General features: G+C 40.7%; 1 protein-coding gene across 1 annotated transcript in view; it reads left to right on the forward strand.

Moving 5' to 3' along the window:
- The window catches only part of trh (PAS domain-containing protein trachealess), a 272726-nt gene that overhangs the window by 54737 nt on the left and 196243 nt on the right, over window positions 1–21746 (forward strand). Inside the window, 1 exon segment of the mRNA XM_019044254.2 lies at window positions 10265–10297. Within this exon segment, the coding sequence (XP_018899799.2) occupies window positions 10265–10297 (33 nt within the window).

The raw sequence follows: 21746 nt of genomic DNA on the forward strand, positions 1-21746 counted from the left end.
AAAACAGGTGCTTTTTATCTTCCGTGTTTTTTAACGAGTGTACTTTTACTAGGGGCAATTACTATGTTACTACTTATAAGTTACTACTTATATCACGTTACTATGGGCAAGAACTTTCATACGAGGATGCTTTCGTCGATACATTATTGTCTTAAATCGCACAGTTTTTTTTGGCCGGGGGTGGGGAGAACGAAGTTGTAGGATTAGGTCGTCCCGTCAGGATTATGTTTGCTCGTTTGAAAAATAATTCGTCCCCAACATGAATTCTCTCAAAAAACGCGGAAATCTTTGCCGCCGGTCCACAACAATACGAGAGTTTTCCGCGTGGAGTCCACCACACCATACGACAACCATGCTGCGTGCCACCGCATTTTGATTACCGCCCCCCACCCCGCCCCACCACCGAAAAGAAAAGCAAAGAAACAAACGAAAGCAGTAACGGATTACCGTAACTTGAGGATAATCCACTGGATGGATTCCTCCGCGCTTTGGGCGCAATTGTCACATTGCTCGCTTCGAAAACCACCCTAAATAAGGTTTTCGGCGGATCGGGCCCAATTTGGCAACGTGGCCTCGGACATAAGCCCGGCCGCTAATGAGGTGGAAACGACGCGTTAAGTTTACAATCGCGGGGTCTCATGTCCGTCCCCCCTGACGTAAGGACGTATGTACGTTCCCACAAAAGCCTCATTGTCCATATAACTCCCATATATTCTACGACTCACATAGATGTGGAGATACGCTCTTATTGCAGAGGAGAGACATCATGTCCGTCTCCGTGCTTCGTACGCCGCGTCGGGGCATTCAAATCAGTGTTTAATAAAACACAACACTTAGTCCACCGTGCAGGAGGTAAAAATACCGTATGACCACCAGTAAGTCGCCATATTTCCTTTGATTAATTATTCAATTTCGAGAAAAATTTTCAACATTCACCCGTGAAATTTTCAGACACCGTGTATAAAATCACGAGTAAAATTGTGCGAAAAATTCAAAGAAAAATGGACACGCGTTTTCAGGAAAATTATTATAAAATGGGAGGGAATTTGACAACGTCCGAGGGTTCTTACGCTGTTTTCCCCCCAACTCGGCAGAAAGAAGAGTCACCGAACACCGGGCACGGCTAACGACCTCCCCAGAGTGGTCGTTCCTGATTTCGTACAAGAGCTTACAACCTTTGACTGTGAGTTAAAGCCAATCAGCTGAAAAGTAAATAGTTTTCAGGAGCTAATGGGGGTGTATTAAATCGGTCTCTGATGACACGTGGCAGACAGGAGCTGATGTGGTGGTATTCAAGTGGTCTTTTATGAAATGGTAATCAGAAGCTGCAATAATATCGACTTTTTTGAAGATGCTACCGAAAGCCGAAAACTTTTGGAACGGGGATAAGTTTTCCTGGTCATTGTGAGAAACTGTGATCCAACACAGAATATTTTGGGCTGAAGGAGGAGTGGGACGAATCAAGTTGTTTAATTTAAACGAATAAACTATTGAATTATTTGACGAAAACGATTTTTAAACCAAAACTGCGATTATTAATTGGAAAAGGAACCTTTATCCAGTTCCACCTGGACCAAAGTTCATCAGTTTGTTAAATACATTTTGGTTAAGTTAAGTCAGCCGAACAAGTTGGTGCACTCGCCTGCATACCCAGTCCTCTGCACTGAAAAGCAGGCATTAAGATCCATCGGTTCGCCTTAACGAAATTTCTAAAAATAATATAATTAATATATAATATAAATATATAATATTAATGTATAATATTAATATATAATATTAATATATAATTAATAGATAGTTTTTTCTAAATTCTTTTTCGGATTACGGGGGACGCAGACGTGGATATAACTGAAAGTGCAAGGTTATTTCCTCGGGGGTATTTGAGGTGCACCCATGGGGGAGGGGGATGAAGAGCCTTTGGCGCATGCATGTAAAATTTTGATTTCTGTTTCTACTAAATGGTCACTATGACTGACGATTCAATTTTCTCGCATAATTTGGTACCCTGTGACCCTCACACTGAAAATTACACACAGTGACCCTCAAAATGAAATGCACCAAATTTCAGACAGCAGCAAATTTTCCAATGGCTTTTCGAGAATTTTCGTCGCATCTCAACCTCGAAGTGGTCTTCTTTTGTTCGGGAGGCGCAGGTGTCGACAGAAGTCGGGCTCGGGGCGGCGGCGGGCGGGCGGTCTATTTCTATCGATAGGAAAGAGGAGAGATATTTATGAATGAAATGAGGCTGGGGCATGTTAACAACATCCTTGTCAAGTGCGCGCCGTGCCGTGCCGCGCCGATCGACCGGCCATCGATATCTGTGAATTGCAGTTTTTTTCTTCTTTTTTCTCTCCTTTTCTCCTGATTTTCTAGCTGTTTGTCTGCGGTTGTCGCTGCCTTTTTTTTCTTCTCCTTTTTCTTCGCTTTTTTGTAAAACCGGTCTCGACGAAGACGGACACATTTATTGGAATCGCGGCACACTCGGCCTCCGCACCGGTTTCAGCAATGCGCCATCCATTAAAATCGCGCAACTCAATCATCAAGTGAGCCCTAGAAAGCATGGGATTATATGAACAACGGGGTGCAACTCGAGGTGCAGTTGAGTGTTTATATCAGGCGATGGACAAATGCAGGTCTACCCCCTATAAGGATGCTACTTAGAACCTAGTTGCCTCAAACTGAGGTCTCATGATCGGTCCTGTACTGCGCTAGTCGATTTCTCCCCCTCCGTCCCCCCTTTTTTCTCCTCAGCTTCGATTGCAGCTCACTTAATCCCCCCTCTTCTCACTTTCGCTCCTCTGTTTTCTCTCCTCTCTCCTCGCACTTCGAGATTTTTCCAGCATTCGAGCTTTTCCGGGAATTCGGCTTTTTCTAGGTTTCTAAGAGTTTATATTTTTTCAACCTTTACTAGATTGTGCTCCTCAACTCCCATGACCCAATGTTATTTTTATCTTTTTTCTTTTAAACATGATGTCTACGTTTTAATCCCTTTATGATTTGAAATTAGACGTCTTCAAGTTTAAAAAAACCATGGTCATAAAGGTTTGCGTGCAACATAGTTCTTTTTAGCATACATATATACGCCCAATAGCTTGATAAAGAAAGAAAAAGCGTTTGTTTTTTGAATAGTTCGCTTTATAACAAATTTTTCTCAAAAAGAAACAAACTGCCAACTTCAAATTACCGTCAACCTTTTTAAGCCCAGCGGATCTGTTGATTTCGTTCGGATGCAATGGTTTTATTTGGAAAACCCCAAAATTCATTCCTTATGCTCCACTTAGTTGCGGAAATGAAACAAACTAGGATAGTTGATTAAAAAAACTCAAATGGTTTTTTTCGAGGCAGTGTGAATCCGTTCTAAGCTCGCAGAAAATTTTTTCCGCCCAGGGAAAAAACCTCAATTCGGAAAAATAATTGAATCAGAACTTTTAAAATGAGCAAAGTCCAATTTTTTCAAACTCTTTTTTTTACATTTTTGACGCTCTTTTTACGTTATATTGACCTATGTGCGTCTATTACCAGCGTTCCAGAAAGCAAACCATCGCTGCTTTCTTGGATGATACGATAAGAAACGTGTACAGGATAATTCAAAAATGCAAAAAAAAAATTTGAAAAATATACTTCCACCCTTATTTAAAGGTGATACCGATCCAATGTTGGTATTCGGAGAGACATTCAATTGAAAAATTTGCAAAAGTTTTCTCCCTTTTTATGATTATTTTAAATGCATTTACTCTGCCTCGGTTCTGAAAACAGCTTTTTTTGAGTTCGGGGGGTGATTTAAGGATTTTTTAATAGCGCCATCATTCTTTCCGTAAAATTTGCCATTGGATTCAGTTATGAATTCGCAAAACCCCGCAACTTGCAACAAGCCCATTAAAAAGTTACTCAGGTTTTTTCCTTTTTTTAATAATGTTAAATGCATTCACTAAACTCTCAAACCATACAGCAATTCGTGGGGGCACTATTTCACATCTCACGCTGCAGCCCGAATGCAATCAGAATAAAAAGACCTCACGCTGCCCGAAAAACAGAGACGAAACCCTGAAGGGATTTATGGACCCGCGCACCACAAGCTTCTTATTTCTGAGAAATATTTTGAAAACTAAGACCATAGTTCCGACTGAAACAAACAAATAAATAATCTCGAATGGGCTCGAAATAAATACCAACGCGACAATGAAGAGAAAAAAGCCAACTCGAGGGGGCGCTACCACTCAAGTATGGGTATAAGATTTTTATCGCGATAAGTGTCAAAGAGCGGTCGAGATTCGAGTACGATATATCGATTTACGACCCATACATGGTAGTTCTATGGGGATGAAATCGACCCCTCGAAGATCGATAGTGAGTGAAGTCACCCTTCCGAACGCACAGCTTAATCTCGATGGTGTTATCATTAACACCAAAGAAGAAAAGGACATCGGCCCTAATGCCCCCTTCTCCCTCCTTAATAAAGAGACTTATTGTATTTTGTTCAGGAAGCATAAATATATACGATCTAATCTAGATGAATAGTGGGGAGCTGAGTAGTAGCGCCGGATTTGGAGCTATTTATGGCCCCCTCCGTGGAGTGCCGGGCGATTGGAATGGAAAATCCTGAAAACACTCGATGTCCATGAATATCTTTACTATGATATCGTCACGGAGCTTCCGATCTCAAAAGAGCGATCCTTGCCTAAGTCTCGAAAAGTGGATGGACCTTGATCTCGACTATATTAGTCGATTAAAAAATAATGATGCCAGCCAATCGACAGCGACTCGATCGACAAGCGAAAATTAGCTCGATTCTAGGGGTTGAATAACCGTGTCACGGGGTTTTCGATCGATTTGCAAATGGAGGTCGAATTGCAATCAATCAGATTAAGTTTTTATTTTTCGATCGATTCATGCTGATCGAAATGATACCCATCGTATGAAGCGCGCTCTTGATTGTAATTTTTGGTATTTTAATCTAATGGCGAATTACGAGCATGAGAGTATTTTATTGCCTCCGATAAAAGTCATAAAAATAAGCTGAGTTCATTTTTATTGAAGAGGAATCAGTGTGAATCTTTCTTTACTTCATCTCTTTCTACGTTTTCTTCTTTTTTTCAAAATCCAATCAATTACAGCTTAACTTAGACGTCTATGTTAATATCTAAGCTGTTCATGTGTAATTTTTTGGGAATACGAATGGAAACGAATCCCCCTCCACTTAACTGGATAGGCAAGATGGGCGCCACTCAAACCAAAATAGTTGTATCACTTCTCGTATTTTACACGTTTCCGTCTAGTTCTCGATAGTGTTATCATAAATTTGATACTCACTGGCTCCATGACGGCGTATTCATCACTCCTTTCAAAGTGGTATGAATATGTCGCGACAAATTTACCTCCTTTGGTTTCAATTTTTACAAAATAAATTTGCAACGGAGTTGAGGAATGCGGGCCCCTCTCAAGAAACAAATTCGGAGAAACCAGCACTTGAGTCGCACAAATAAAGATGAAAAGTAGACAGGACATACCTGGATGAGGTACCGTTCTATACCGGGACCGAGGTTGGTGAGATTATCAACACTATTACCTCACCCATAGTAGCCAACTCTCAAATTTTTTTTATTTTTTTAAAAAAAAAAAAACAAACGTAAGGACGCGCAATGTTCGGGGACAATAGGCAATCCTGATCTGACCTTACACTCGAGCGAGGTCACCCGTCGCGCGTCGAGGGGCTGATTATATCTCCTGACCTATCCGCACCCTTTTGAGGACCTCCTTCTCAAAAGGGGATGCTGACGCTTAATGATATACCCATCATCTTACTGGCTTTCAATTGATTCCTACTGGCCCATCGCTTCACTTCCTTTCCTCTCCACCACTTTTCTAATACCTGAATGATGCTTAAGAGATGTGTCAAAGCAACTCTAAAAACAATGAAATGTTTCTTTAAAATCAGAGAATAACTATTGAATATTTCCAAAACTACACTGAGAAAGAAGATTGGTAGAATTTACCATTCCTTCACGTTGTATACCAAAAATTAAGGAAGATATTATTGCTTATCGCATCCCCCATCTGTATTCTGAGTAACAGGCTATTATAACTAGTAGATATAAATGAATATGTAATCTACCTTTCAATTACGGAAAAGTTAGTTCCAGTATTTCTAATTCACACAGCGTGAAGGAATGGTAAATTCTACCAACCTTTTTTTTTCAGTGTACTATGAAGCGCTGGGTGTAGAAAGGACATTTCTTTGTTGTGGTGTCTCAGAATCTTCGTTAACGCCTCATCCATTATAATTATAGCAAATTAGTGGATTATTGTTTACTAAATTTTCTTCATAATTTTAAAATGCTGAAAACAAAAATTCCAGAAAATTTGCTAAATGGTTGATTCTGTAAAATATAAATTAGCGGTGGAAGTTTTGAGACACCGTAACCATGCCCTTTCTACACCCAACGCATAATTTACTCTATGAAAAGTAATTCTTCACAGGAAATAAATAATTTTCTAGCATGATCGGCAACCATGCGGCGTAGAAAAGAGGTTGAGGAACCTCAGCACGAAGCATCCGATTTGCAAAATCTCGACTAAAATCGCGCGAAATTCAAACGAAGGCCCTTGGAATTGACCGGGGATCGGACAACGTTGGAAGGCACTTTGTCGATTTCGTTTAATTATGAACTACACGGCCATAAATCAGTGATAGCCCCGTATCCCTCACATCCGATACTGCTCGGCGCAAAGAAATCTCCGATTCGCGATAACGTGTTTAAATACAAACTTAAAACAAACCCGTAATAGCTACCGCGCGGCCATTTATCTTCCTGCGAAAAAACCGGACGCAGTGGGAGAGGAGAGACTTCGACCGGGGGGGGGGGGGGGGCGCTGGGAGAATTGAATTCTTTATTTCTCGAGTCTCGGAATGGACGTAGGAAAATTAGGCGGTAGGTCAGGAGAGGAAGAGGAAAAGGAAAAGAGAGTTTCATTCTAATGCAGAAGAATGGAAGGAGGAAGTAAGTGCAGTTCGGGTGTATGTGAATATTCTGCCGTGATATGGAAAAAACACCGTATGAACATTCAAGAGTTGCATAATTTTTCCAAGTAAGACATGTATTTTTGAGGAAAATTATACATATTTTTCTTTAATTTTCAGATATGTTAGATTAAATTTTGAACAATTTTTAAGAAAAATATTCATAATTTTCCCAGTCAATTCGTTTATCATTAAAGGTTATATGGCAATGTCTGAAGGCTCACTCGGCCTTTTTTCTCACCAAGATAGTATTGTAGGATATCAGATTTGAAGAGGTGTCGATGAAAGAGCAGATTCTTCAAACGCGGACGCGAGATTCGTTGCAAAATGATAAAATATAGCGCCGTTCTTGCGGTTACGTCTAGACTAGAACACTCAACACGGGAACGAGAAATCAAGTTCGCCTTCAACTCGGAGAATACAATTTGACCGGCTCAGGAGTTGATATAGTTGTATCACGCAACTCAGTTTAGCGTGATGTCCGAAAGACGAGTGAATTTCTTTGTAGTTTTTGTGTTTTCAATGGCCTTCGCAGTGAGACGTCCAGTAACTTTTACTCGATTCTCCCCACAAGAAAATATTTTGATATTGACATTGAGATAAATTCCGAAAGACACAATGAAGCACCGTTTTTAACCTTACGTCTGAAACACTAAAAACGGGAACGAGAAATCAGGTTCGCCTTCAACTCTGTGAATACAATTTGACCGGCTCAGGAGTTGATATAGTTGTATCACGCAATTCAGTTTAGCGTGATGTCCGAAGGACGAGTGAATTTCGTTGTAGTGTTTGTGTTTTCAATTCTCCGCAATGACACGTACAGTTACTTTTACTCGACTCTCCTTGCAGAAATATATTTTGTTATTTGCATTGAAATCAGTGGCCAAAGCCAGAAAGTAGCCCCGCCGCGCCGATGCGCTCATATTTTTCGGTATTAGAGTACAGGAGAAAGCACAAAGACATTCATACTAAATAGAGTTCATTTTTTTATGTCAATGCTTCTTTTTGGGAACTTTGGTCCAGACAATAGTACGAACTAGCTTTATTCTACCATTCTGTTACGTATAGTTTTCTGAGTGATCCTAGCAGTATGGATAGTGTTCATTAAATCAAACCAGCGTTCCATCGCTGAGATTAAAAACAGACCCAAAAGTCAATCGAGTAATTCGAGGAAACGGGATTTTGTAATTAATGACTCGTATGAGTACTACGTAAAAATGAAAATGAGAATGTTAAGAATTTACAATTTTCCACTTTTTCAGTCTTCCTAACCTACAACCTAAAATTTTTGTTTGAGGCTATGTTCTATTGTTTTGAACCAATTTATACATTGAACCAGTATTAAATACTGCCATTTTCTAACTCCCACTAAAAAAAAAAAAAAAAAAAAAAAAAAAAAAAAAAAAAAAAAAACCTCCGGCCGAGGGAGCCGCAATTACGGGCTATAAAGACATACCGTCCGTTCCGGGCTCAAAGGCCGGAAATTCCGGCTGCTGGGGGCGTAACTTCGATTGCTCCGGGTTCAGAGGCCGAAGCTACGGCTCCAGCAGCCGGAATTTTTGGTCTTTGAGTCCGGAACGGACGGTATGTCTATATAGCCCGTAATTGCGGCTCCCACGGCCGGAGTTTTTTTTTAGTGCCAAAATTTCGATTTTTGAAAATCTCGCTCGTGCGCGCATATCGGCAACGGGTGGAGGAGAGGTAACGTTAGCCGAAACGCAAGGCAAGGCACACTTAGTGGCCGGGCAGAACATTAGCTTAATGAAGTGCGCTCGACAGATCGTCGAGAGCGTGTTTGATGGCGTTCCCGTCCGCGGAATTCGTTTTCGAGCAAATATTTGCATTGATGGATGGCGCCCAGCCTCCGGGTCCGCGCTCTAGCCGCCATCCTCCATCCACCGGCCGATACCCGCCGAGGCATAATTCAAGCCCCGATGCTACCGCCCTCTGTCGTCCCTTCCATTACCATCGCTGACCCCGTGACCCCCCTCACAGCATAATCTGATCCCAACTCTCCCGTGCTAAGGAAAAACGCCGTATGAGCATTCGAATGTTGCCGAATTCCCTTTGATGAAACATGAATTTCCTGGTAAACTTTTGAATATTTTCTTTCCAAATTTTTCGGATAAATTTGATAGCAATTTCACTCAAAGTTCCTGAAAATTTAAAGGGAAAATATTCATAACTTTCCTGAAAAATGAACTTTTTATCGAAGGAAATTTTGAAACTCTCGAATGTTCATACGGCGTTCTTCTGAAGAAGCACGGCAGAACTCTGGTCTTGCTTACTGCAGAGCTACCCGATGTTGTCTTGTACTTTGGGTCGGGATTAGCACGATCGCATGTATTTTTTTAAAAGTACCATGTGACCGGATCTGTGCGAGGGGGCTTATTTTCCGGAACTTTTTTCCAAAACTTAAATCACATTTTTCCAGTACCTAAGAGTATCTATCTTGGAACTTCAGCAACCTGATTGTTGAAATTTTGTCTTTGACGACCGGATAAGACAAGAACAAAGAGAATGGAGTTATGTGATTGGTCAGCCTCATCCTTCGTCCTCTTCGCCATACCGGTGGGGGATGTAATCACACAGCAGCTAAAGGCATCTCTTGAGTTGCCGGTCGTCAAATTCTGGTCATCCTCTCTATCGGCACGACAAACAGGACGAAGGATAAAGCTGACCAATCACATGACTAAATTCCTCATAATCTTGTCTAATCCGGTCGACAAACTTAAAATTTCAACAATCAGGCTGCAGGACTCAAATCTCAATCAATTTTTGAGCTTTCAGAGAGAAATTTACGCCAAAATTTCCAGATTTTATTCCTTATGTATTCGAAAAACTTTAGGGAAAATTTTCTCCTGGAAGATACCAGATATGGTATGATATTCTGTTTCCATTTTGACGATGAGATCAGATCAATGGTGACACTAATTTCAAGCTGAATGTAACAAAATTTAAATTTTTCTCAACTCAAGCTGGCTCTAAAAGACGTTAATTGCCAATCGAACAGAATCAGCCCAACTGAATTTCTAGTTCCCTGATTTCCTCTCATCTTTCATGTTTTCATTAGAAAACTAAACAACGAAAACAAATGAATGTTTCGTCAATTTGTATCCATTTTATTCTTTCTATACGTGTCTGACACAAAACTGACTGGACAAACAGGGCTTATGCCAATCTACAAGAGAAAAATAACGGTTTCCGAAAGGAATGAACTAACTTGTCGTTTTATTTATTTTTCAGATACCGAGACGATGCATTATGCTGGTCAGATAGGTGAGTGAATTTCAATTTTCTACTTCATTATAACGAGTAGACTACTACATAACACTTAAACGCTTCAAATTCAACGCCAAACGCTCGCTCGACCGGGAAACGACGAGTGTAGCATTTGTAGCAATCTCAACCTATTTTGCAAAAACTCACCCATAACAAAGTGCTCACCCCGACATTCACCTGTCACCATCCGTCACATTTGTTTTATTTTTATATCTCCAAAAGTTGCTCATCAACCATCATCACACGAAAAGTAGCGTTGACCTTCGCATTCAACGTTTGCCTCTCTTGCGTACATTGCTTAGATTCTGAGTGTGGGGCCACGAAGACATAAGGTCTCCGCCCTTGACCCCCAAGTTTCGGCACCCCTGATCATATTTCCAAGGCGCTGTCGTGACGGTTTCGTGACGCGAAAACCAGCGCGACATGTCCTCGTATTACGATACTGGACAGGGAGCTTGGACGGGCGGCTAATGGTCCCGTCAACACACCGTAGTACCGCGGTCAACCGCCAATCCGCAACAACCGGACTACAACACGTCGCTCTCCTGACGTAAGGACGTATCTTGATTTCCACGACCTGTTCTCTATATAATACTATGCTTTTCGGGGCTCATACAGAAATAGAGATACGCTCTTAACACCAGCAGAACGACGAAAAGAGAGGTGTCTCCATTCGGTTGTAAGCCCTGGTCTCCTTGTACTTTTATGCATCTCGGGGCTCATTATAATACAGAATTACTGCTCTCTTCCGTAAAACAAGGGGCAAACCTGTCGTACTACGGGAGAGAACCGTAACGTCATCCGCACGTCAGCCACGGTCAGCACGTGATTTTATGAGCTTTGAGGCTCACTCCATGATGGAGAGTTTCGACCCTTTGCCGTAGCATGGTGAAATGGACGTATTTATGCTAAAGGGAACTTTGTGCATACAGTCTCCTTGGGACATAGTTTCTTTTGGCATAAATAGGTTCAAATATGCGTACGATTCGTAAGAATACCCAGTGCGCGGTGATGTGCTTGCTTACATGTGTTTGCGTTTGTTCTGCCATCGGGCGCTAGTAAATTCCGCCGAAAATGGGTAAATTCCGCCGATTTTCCATCCACCGAAAGTGTAAATTCCGCCGATAGGTGCCACCAAGCGAGTGTAAATTCCGCCGATGGAGGAAAAGGAAAATGTTTTTGGAACGGCACTCATATTCGGCAAGAGCATCAAGTTAAGATGTTATCTGTTTGAAGGTAGATCTGCGCTCGAAGCCGAGGAGTTGCACTTTGATGATATCAGTAGTGTCGTGCGTTTGCTGATTATCTGTGCGAAAATTACATTGCTAGCGACAGTTTGTTTCCGCCTCAAATGTGGGCATTTCACACCTCCGACACAACGCTAACGATCAACGCTTGTGAATCTTTTCATAGCAAATTCAGGGAGTTCTTTTATTCCGGCCACCCTAATATAAAAATGTTCGTTGAAGCTTTACTCGCCTACCAATTGGAAGTGTACGTCCGGATTCAAAGTGTCGGGTCTCCAGCCAAGCTTCGGTCAGACGTCAAAAGGCAAAAAGCACACGTAGACAATGCAATTATGAAATTTAAAATTCACCAAGACCGTTTCAAATTTGTTAAAACAGTTTCATACCGTTTCAGCACAGTGAAAAAGTGAAAAACTGTTGGTCTTCTTACGACATGGGTCTCTTTTTTGTTTTATTTTTTGACGTGGGGCTCTCTACACCCTAAATGTTTATTCTCTATGCTCTCCTCTCCGACTTCAACTCATAGACATAGAGGTAAGCAAATTTGCACTACTTACAAATCCTGTTTCAAAAACATTGACCGGCGGAATTTACATTTTGGGTGGACGTCATATCGGCGGAATTCACAAATCGGGGGAATGATAAATCGGCGGAATTTACACTCCAGAAAAATAAAATCGGCGGAATTTACAACCTCCCCTGCCATCGGTACCCGTAATAACGCTCTTACGTAAATTCGTGAGCAACACCGCGTCACCGCAAGTCAACGAGCGGGCGTAAAAGTTGAAATACATCACTCGTACTTACCGTGCGCTCGGTTAAAAGCATTTAAGTTTTTCTTCCATCTTTTATTTTCACCCGGAAATTGGCAGTGGTGATCTTTCATGGTTCACGGTATTTTTCTCTTTCCGCAAGTTGATAGCTACGGAACAAAACCTCCTATCCGCAACAGTGGCGTAACGGACTTCCGCTGGGCCCCCCCGCAAAATTTTTTCTAGGCCCCCCCCCCCATGTCGATAAAATTCCAAAATTATCCCCCCCTCTCACCCCTTCCCATTTTTTGGCCCGAGGCATTTCAAATCACGGACTTGGACCGGAATGCCTTACCCCTCACCGTCCCAGATCCCGTACCCGATTATATGGGACCCCTAAAGGATCAAGGATCTAAAAGGTGGCAGGAGCCCAGCCCAGGCCCAAGAATCTATAGAGGCCCCCAAGAGCCTTGGGGGCCCTTTAGATTATTTGATCTCCCAAAGCCCGAAATACGAAAAGTGACAAAAAAAGAAAAACGTTTTAGTAATCACTGAGTGGACATTGGAAGGCAGGGGCCCTCCAGCAAACAAAAAGTTTGGAACAGTCCGAAAGAAGTATGAAAAACCCTGAGCTAACAATAAAAATCAGAGGAAGAAGCCCCACCTTGGTAAGTAAAGGCCCAAAGTTTGAAACCAAAGCAAAGCATCAAACAGAAAGAGAGAAAAAAAATTCCGGCGGCCGAGGGCCCCCTTGGCGCCTGGGCCCCCCTGCATAGCAGAGTCTGCGGGGGCGCCCGTTACGCCACTGATCCGCAAACTGACGATTTTACAGGACGGATAGGAGAAGAAACTTCGCCATTTTTGGAATGGTGCGCTGCTGGAAAAAAAGGAGCTCGGATCTAGAGTCCTGACTCTTGAAAACATTGACAAGAAAAAATACCCTTGATTCAATCAGACCTTTTGCTTGAATCAAAAAGAAATCCGCCTAAATCTAGAGGCTCGTCTATTCGATTTAAGGAAAAATCGGAGTGAATCAACAGTATTTTTTCTTGTCAATATTGTTAAGAGTCAGGACTCTAGATCAAAGGGAATTTTTTTCGGTGTGAGATTTTTTTTGGAAATTATTTTATACATTTTAGCGCTTTGATGAGGCATTTGAACCAAAAAAATCTAAACTAAAAACATCAGCTTGCCTATTTTATACTGCAGAATGCGGCAATGTCTCAAACTCATTTTCGCTAAAATTGTCAGTTAGGTTACGTTAGGTTCAATTGGAAATGCCCATATCATCCAACACAACTCGTGCCTCTTTTTCTTCCGTGTTAAGTTCATTGTTAGTTTCTCAGTAATTATAATATTTTTAAAGCAGATATTCTATTCCCGGCTTCAGAATCTGCAAGACTTAAAATGAACGAAATTCGCATGCCTCGCCAAGGTCGTCTAGAATGATGTCATCATGAGTCCCCCCCCCCTTCCCACTTCGAGCGGACTCTCTTCTTGCTCTGTGTTTTTCTCTTTTGGAAGTATTAAACTCATGTCACTCGGCAGGAGCCCTTGTCTGCCGCACATTTTAGTCGTGATGCATACATTTCGTCGTGGGAACCTGTCTCTGAGACTGTGACCACATTTATAGCTCCCGCAAGTGAAAAACTCCGACGAAAATTGACAAAAGTCACTTTTAAACGAGTAGGAAGAAGAGGTTTTAATTTTATGTAATTATTGTAGACTTTTTTGCTCTTTGCCGAGTCAAAAAATTAACGTAATTCAAATAAATTCACCGAAAAATCACTATACTTCAGACTATTGGTTTTATATAGCTCTGTTTGTTCTATATCTTTCTCATAATTCGTCGGACTTGACCAGAATCATTCTAAGTACATAAGCTTCTTCTTTTGTTATTTTTTATATTTTCGCTAGAAAACTGAGTGAATGACTTCAAATTTTGTGATATCATATTTAAAATAATGACGGGAAAATTCACATTTATTTTCAAGGGGTTGTGCTGTGAAGATTACTTTTAATATAATAAAACGCGAGGGAAAATAAGTCTTCATAAAATTCATTTAGGTTGATTACAAATAGACCTATCTATCTACCGTGTTTTAATGCTTATTCGCGCATCTTGCGGTACTGTAGTGATATTTGGACGTATTTCTACGGAACGGAACTATATGCATTATGACGTGAGCCCTGTTACGCGTGTATTATTATGGGTCTCAGGGCTTATGTCTTAATGCACATATAGTTTCGTTTTGCAGAAATGCGTGCATCTAGTCAACCTATAACTACAATTTATTTTAGTCGCTCACATGTATTGAACTTTTTCAGAAAAACACGGGCTATTCTTACCTGAAATTTCGGGAATAACACACTTATCAACGTTTTTTTAAACTGTAGAGGAAATCCATAGAAAATTGTAAAGTGTCATGATTTTTTATGTTCTGCAAAATGGATTAAATCCAAAGGAAAGTCAGGTCCCTCAAACAAAGTTATAGGTTGATTCTGGTTAAGTCTGCCTGATTTCCTTTTTTAAAGAATCGCTCTGAAATGCTACACTTATCAGGCATCATTTAGCCTCATTCCCTCTGATTCACGTGAGCCGGGCCGGTTGCAGAACGGAGGACTTGAAGGGGCACGGTGAGCTCGGCTCTGAAAATGAAGTCATTAGGAGGAGATCAAATGATGTGTTTGTTTATACCTCAGGTGCATGCGCAGTCGCTGTAAATTAAGCAAACTGCCCGATAAATCAATGGGGCGGGGGTGAGGGGTGGTGGGTGGGAAACGAAAAAGGTCCTCGAAAACTGGTTGGGCGTCGGTTATGAGGCGACCCGCGGCCAGTCATAACCCCAGTTGCCAAACCCGTGCAAAAAAATCCTTATAATTAAGTGGAAAGCGCGATATTTCCCGGCGAACCGACAACAGTGGCCATAAAACTGCCGGTTGCTGGGCCCCAGAAGCCCCACGGAGAGCGTGTCACTAACGCTCGTTCAAGTGAATAAATTCTCTGATATATCTCGTAATTTTTGGCCGAATTTATAACTATATCAGATAACCTAACTAGTGCGCCGGCCTGTTCCTCTGATGAATTTGTTCGAGGTGCATCATTCTCAGAAGTGCGCGGATCAAACTCCGGCCTGGAAAATTGAATGTCAACCGTAATTTACACCGTGGGTCAATTTCATTTCCGTGGTTTCCACGATTGCTCACCAGCTTAAAAATTTATCAGCAGACATTTCAAATCTATTTAGATCTCCAGCATTTGTTTACATACTCGGAACAGCTCGGATAAGTGGGATCCGAAATACATGGCTTGCAATAAGGAGCTGAACTCAGTATAAAGGCACCGTAAAAAATCTGAAGATGCAACTCAGAGTGGATTGTACTCCGGAGCGCATGTTACTCTCACTAGAAAAAAAACACATTGGATCTAGAGTCCAGACTCTTGAAAACATTGACAAGAAAAAAGACTCTTGATTCAATCAGATTTTTGCTTAAATCAAAAGGAAATCCGCTCAAATTAAGAGGCTTGGTTTTTGATTCAAGCAAAAATCCGATTGAATCAAGAGTATTTTTTCTTGTCGATGTTTTTAAGAGTCTGGACTCTAGATTTAATGTGTTTTTTTTCCAGTGCTCAATGGAATGAGTGTGTGGATAGGAAGTTTTTTTCTGTGGGTTGCGCGACTACTTTTACGTAGCAAATTTCCACCCCTATTCGTAGTATCTTATCACTTAGTTTTATGTGAACAATACAGGCTGTAGAGTGAAATGCGCTCCTGATCTCACTTCCAGATTTTGGAGAGTGAGGGTGGAGAGTGAGAAGAGGGAAAGAACTCAACTTTTTTGATAAAAATGGACCATTACGCACAGATATCTCTTAAAATGAATATCCTTGTGATTTTTTAATACCCTTGTTTTTTGGCGAAGATCACATAGAGCAGGCTGCTTAAGTGATTTCACAACGCTATCGGCTCTTTTTTTTTTTTCGGTGTCAAGATTGCCTTTCCTAAGTTCCCACCATTTTGTCATAATATAATAAACTTGAAATTAAGTGAATTTGGACACTTGGAAATTAAATTTATGGACAACTAATTGGTGTTCAAAACAAGGAGGAGGCAAGTTCCGTGTATTAACAATATCTGATTCTTCAAGATAATGACTTATTTTCATTTCTCGATCCTGATTGTAAAATTGGTGAAGTTTAGACTACGATCATTTCTGACTTCCCGGTCTATCATCAATGATAGCGAAAGTATTTGATTCAATTTTGTCTGAACATTATTTGGACAAAAATTGTAATCTTATTAATCGAGATATAAGTGGAGTGATGTGAATAACATTATTTAATAAACGGAAACCTCTGCTCTCTAGCCCATAAGGGTGTTCAATGCCTTCTTGTTGATATCTCGAGGGTGAGAGTTGAAAAACTCGATTTTCTCTTTCAGAATCGCCAGTTTATTTTTATTTTTGTTTTGGAAAAGACGACTCGACGTCGTTGTTTGAAATTTTCACAAAATATTCCACTCGGGATGAAGAATAATCATTGTAAATCACAAACAAGTGTGCACTGGAAAAAAAAACACATTGAATCTAGAGTCCAGACTCTTGAAAACATTGACAAAGAAAAGGACTCTTGATTCAATCAGATTTAAGCTTAAATCAAAATGAAATCCGCTCAAATTAAGAGGCTTGGCTCTTGATTTAAGCTTAAATCTGATCGAATCAAGAGTATTTTTTCTTGTCGATGTTTTTAAGAGTCTGGACTCTAGATCCAATGTGTTTTTCCCCAGTGTGCCAATTAATTTTCCTTTGAAACAACGAAAATATGACGAGAAATTCGTAGAGTCGCAGTCAAAGAACGAGTTACGCGTTTTTAGCAATTAAGCGGGGTGGCGAGGCGGCGGTCCACCTCGAGCTTGGATTTTCCGAATTTTATTGGAGCAATTAAACATTTATAGCGACAGGTTGAGGCGCCGGCTCATCTTTTATCTTTTTATGAAGCGGAGGGGAGTCGCTAAGTGAAATATATCTCCCGCTCACCTCTTAATTCCTTATTTATTCGAGTTCCACCGCAGTTACGCGTCTCCCCATTCACGCGGGAATGTGCCGGTCGCGCCTCGCCCTCCTCCACTCTTCGAGAGAGGGAAATTCCGCCATACAGCCCTCAAAAAGTGGTCTTTTGCAAGTGTTTTCCGAATTGCGCTATAGGGTTTGCTACTGGAATATGGTACAAAATTGCGTCAGAAGAGCAGGCCGAAATGTTTGCTGGAGATAATTTCGGTTTTGGTTCGCAAAGGTTGACATCACTGGAAAGAAAAACTCATTGGATCTAGAGTCCAGACTCTTAAAAACATCGACAAGAAAAAATACTCTTGATTCAATCGGATTTTTGCTTAAATCAAGAACCAAGCCTCTTAATTTGAGCGGATTTCCTTTTGATTTAAGCTTAAATCTGATTGAATCAAGAGTCCTTTTTCTTTTCAAAGTTTTCAAGAGTCTGGACTCTAGATCCAATGTGGTTTTTTTCTAGTGATTTTTAATCCTACCCACTTAACAATGCCTGCATTTTAACGGTTACTTTGAGTCACTTTTTATTTTTTATAATCATACTTAAAAATTTCAAAAGGACTTGGTTGATCGATCAAATTTTTGTTTCAGTCGATCGAAACAGTTATACTTCGATACATTTAGAGGTGAAGAAGATGTCCTCCCAAACTATTGTTCTCGTGTTCATTTCGTTGTCACTCAGAAGTAGTTACGACTTGCGAGTGGCAAGCGCATTGGACTAACATCACAGCCATCCAAGTTCTAGTCTGGCAGTTTGCGCCTGCGGGCCGATTATTGAAATTGATAGACAAAGCTATAGACAAAGAAGAAATAGGAGGTATAAAGCAATTCTATCGGTTGAAATGGGTCATGGTTTTCATAGACTAAGGGGAAAAATGATAGACTAACTGTCGGGTCTCTCGTGGGTTGCCGTTAGTTAGTCTATTACCTACCTCCTTTGTCCATTGAAACCACCCGCTTCTACCAATAGGATACCTCCAAATCCTCTTTGTCTTCTTTGTCTATTGCTTTGTCCATCAATTTGAATAATCGGCCCGCTGATTTCCAGTAAAGTCGCAAATCAACCCTAATATTTGATCAATGGTTCACAAATATTTGGTCAATGTGTATATGATCATAAAAGATCGCCTGAAGGTTGGTCTCCAAAATTTATGTTTTCGATCCATTCATAGAGAGCTGGAAATGGACATATAGGTGAACTTGCTCAGAATGAAGGGGATTACTTCTATTACGCCCTCAACTAGGAAAGCACTTTTCGAGCCTGGAAGTACGTTTCTGAGAAAACCAGTGGCATTCGGTGTTTCTCGTGGAAGTTTACGTATAGGATATAGTAAATGGTCCTGAAATTGCAAATCCCTGTGCAATGCAAGAGTTACATTTTCGAAGGCATTGGTGACTCTCAAAATATTCCGGCCATCCAAACTTCAATAGTTGCATCAAATATCTGCTTCAAAGGCATATTTTTGACCTCGTGACGAGAATTTACGCTTTAAATCGGATGTTATGAGGTTCTCTTGTTACTCCGGTGACTGTCGTGTCGCGCTCCGGTCAAGCACTCGACAATGATCGTCGTTTTCTATTGCCCTGCGAGCTCTCTAATCAATATCCACGCCTTGATCGACGCACGACATAGCGGGCAGGTTCGCGACGGAGTTGGTCACAGTTTATGCGCATTTCGTTTCAATTAAATATGATAATGGGGTCTTCCAAGTGAGCCAGTCAATTTCTTGAGTTCTATGGACTCGATGAGTGAAACATCGAATACCCTGTTCAAATTGAAATGCCTTTCAATCATCTGCCTCTTTTTCATTAACTCTTCTCCATATTTACGTACTTACAATTAGACTGCAAAACGGTCTCGCAGCGACCGTCCAGTGACCTGTACTCGATCCTCCCTGCAGAAAAGTATTTTGATAACGCCATCGAGATAATATGCAGAAGCTAAAATATAGTCCCGATCTCGCGCTTGGAAAATTTGCAAGGGTCTGAAATTTGATGAATTTCCTGTTTAAGTGGAATCCTCTGAGTGAACTGAACACGAAGATACCCTTGATTCATGAATTGAGCGATTATTAGAGGAGATATGACAAAATAACCGATTCTGCTAAAATACATGTGTTTAAATGGGAAATGCCGCCAGATGACGTCACAAGGCGGCGCATTTTCTCACTTTTAAATCAATTTTTCTCCAATTTCCCATGTCAGAAAAAAATTAAGAAAAATATTGCGAACTCAGCTCATTAGGCACTTTCAGATGAAGCAATAAAAAAATTGCGTGCAAATTCTCCATGCGATAATGACACGTTAAGTTCGCCTTCAACTCGTTGGATACAATTTGAGCGGCTTCGAAGTTAATATAGTTGTATCATACACTTTTGTTCAACGTGATGTTCGAAGGACGAGTGACTTTCGTTGTAGTTCTTGTGTGATCAATGACCTTCGCAGTGAAACGTTTAGTAACTTTCGCTCGATCATCCTTGCAGAAAAGTGTTTTGATTGTGACTTTGGAATAGACTCCAAAAGTTAGAATTTAACACCGCTCTTGCACTCACGTCTGAATAACGGAAAATGGGAGTTAGAAATCAAGTTCGCCTTCAACTCGTCGAATACAATTTGATCGGCTCAAAAGTTGATATAATTGTATTACGTATCTCAGTTTAGCGTAATATGGTCGATGGACGGGTGACTTTCGTTGTAGTCTTCGTCTTTTTAAGGACCATCGCAGCAAAACGTCTCGTAACTTTTACTCGATTCTCTCCACAGAAAAATATGATGATATTGACATTAAGATAAGTCACAAAAGTTAGAATACAGCATTGCTCGCATGTTCATGCCTGTTTTCGGATTTTTTGCAAGTTTTAACTTCATATATTCAATTTCGGCACTTCAAAGTTTGCATTGTTGTTTTTAAAATTAACCTTTCTCTTTAATCTTTGTAAGACGTTCGGGAAAAGTAGGGGAATTTCAGAGTAAGTGGTCAGGGAATTTGTTTAAAAATAAGGGAAAGTCATAAAATTTTGAAATTGGATCACACTTGTAAATTTGTTCTACCTTAGTTTAAAAAAACCCTCCATTCAAACCAAGGGGAGCGCTCCATTTTACCCTTTGTATATATCATTTAATAATCAGCTTGTAGGATGAGGGAAGAATTTGGGCAAAAAATGACGTATGAACATTCGGATGCCAAATCACCGATAAAAAATTATTTATTCAAAGAAGAAAAGATATTAGGTGTTCCTCTCCGAAATCGGGCATTTCAACACAATTTTGTATGGACTCTCGTAAAAAATTCAAAGGATTACGTACCCTGATCATCAAATAAATTACTCATAAGTCGTTTCCCTTAGCACGGTAGAAAGCAGGCCCTGCAAATCGTCGTTCCTCTTGTGTAAGGGCGTAACTTTATTTTGAGATGAGACCTTCTGTCCATATAAATCCATGCTCTCCAGGGCTCATGAGAAAATAGAGATACTTCCGCACGTCGGAGAAAAGGCGAAATATGGCAATGCACCGTATCTGTTCGTTGTGGTCATTCGCCGGGGATTCTATACGCAGACTAGACGCGCGTCGGGCAGACGAACTCAATTCAAAAATCTAACCCCCCCCCCCTCCCCCACGGTAACCGCTACGCCGCCTACCTCATGCCTGGAGCGTAAAACCATGATTATACGTATTTATGCGTTAGTGGCTAAGTAAACATGGGCTGTGGCTAATTATGTGTTGAAAAAATTACAATAGATGGCCCTCTTGTGCGCGGGACTCGTGGAGATGGATATAGATTTGATGAGTTTAAATTACAGTCCTCGTCTATCGCGGCATTATAGCGCACTTTTTAGCCGAGACTACCGGTTTCCGTACGGCATTGCCCCATCGATCCGAGATCTATCGACCGGGGAATGCTCTACAGACGGTGAAACTGCAAACACAAGTATAGCCCCTATTAAAGGCCCAAAATGAAGTTTGTTTCATAAACGTTTAATTTTAATGTTTCAAAGACCAACTTTCAGGGAATATTAAAAAAATGGTTCTAGGCAATTTTGAAAAATAACTTAGGCATTCTTAGTTCTAATAAACATTTTTTGAATGGTGAAACAATGATTTTAAATCGATTATTTTCATAAACACCTTTAAAAAGCCAAAAAAGAAAAAAAAATTATCACAAATTCCGGAAGCACGTCTTGGATGAATATTGCAAATCGTCTCACCTTGCCATGTGCGATTTTGATCCGGATGCACTATTAGCTATTTCGGAATCATTTTCGGTCAAATTTTGTGTACAAATATCTGATGTACGGCTACGTGATGTGATGCTCAAAAATTTTCATGAAATGTCCCGTGATCATGATCCAGAGATTATCTATTGAATGACCGACTACCGTAACG

This window comes from Bemisia tabaci, chromosome 5, assembly GCF_918797505.1.
Source record: "Bemisia tabaci chromosome 5, PGI_BMITA_v3".
Classification (NCBI taxonomy): Eukaryota; Metazoa; Arthropoda; class Insecta; order Hemiptera; family Aleyrodidae; genus Bemisia; species Bemisia tabaci.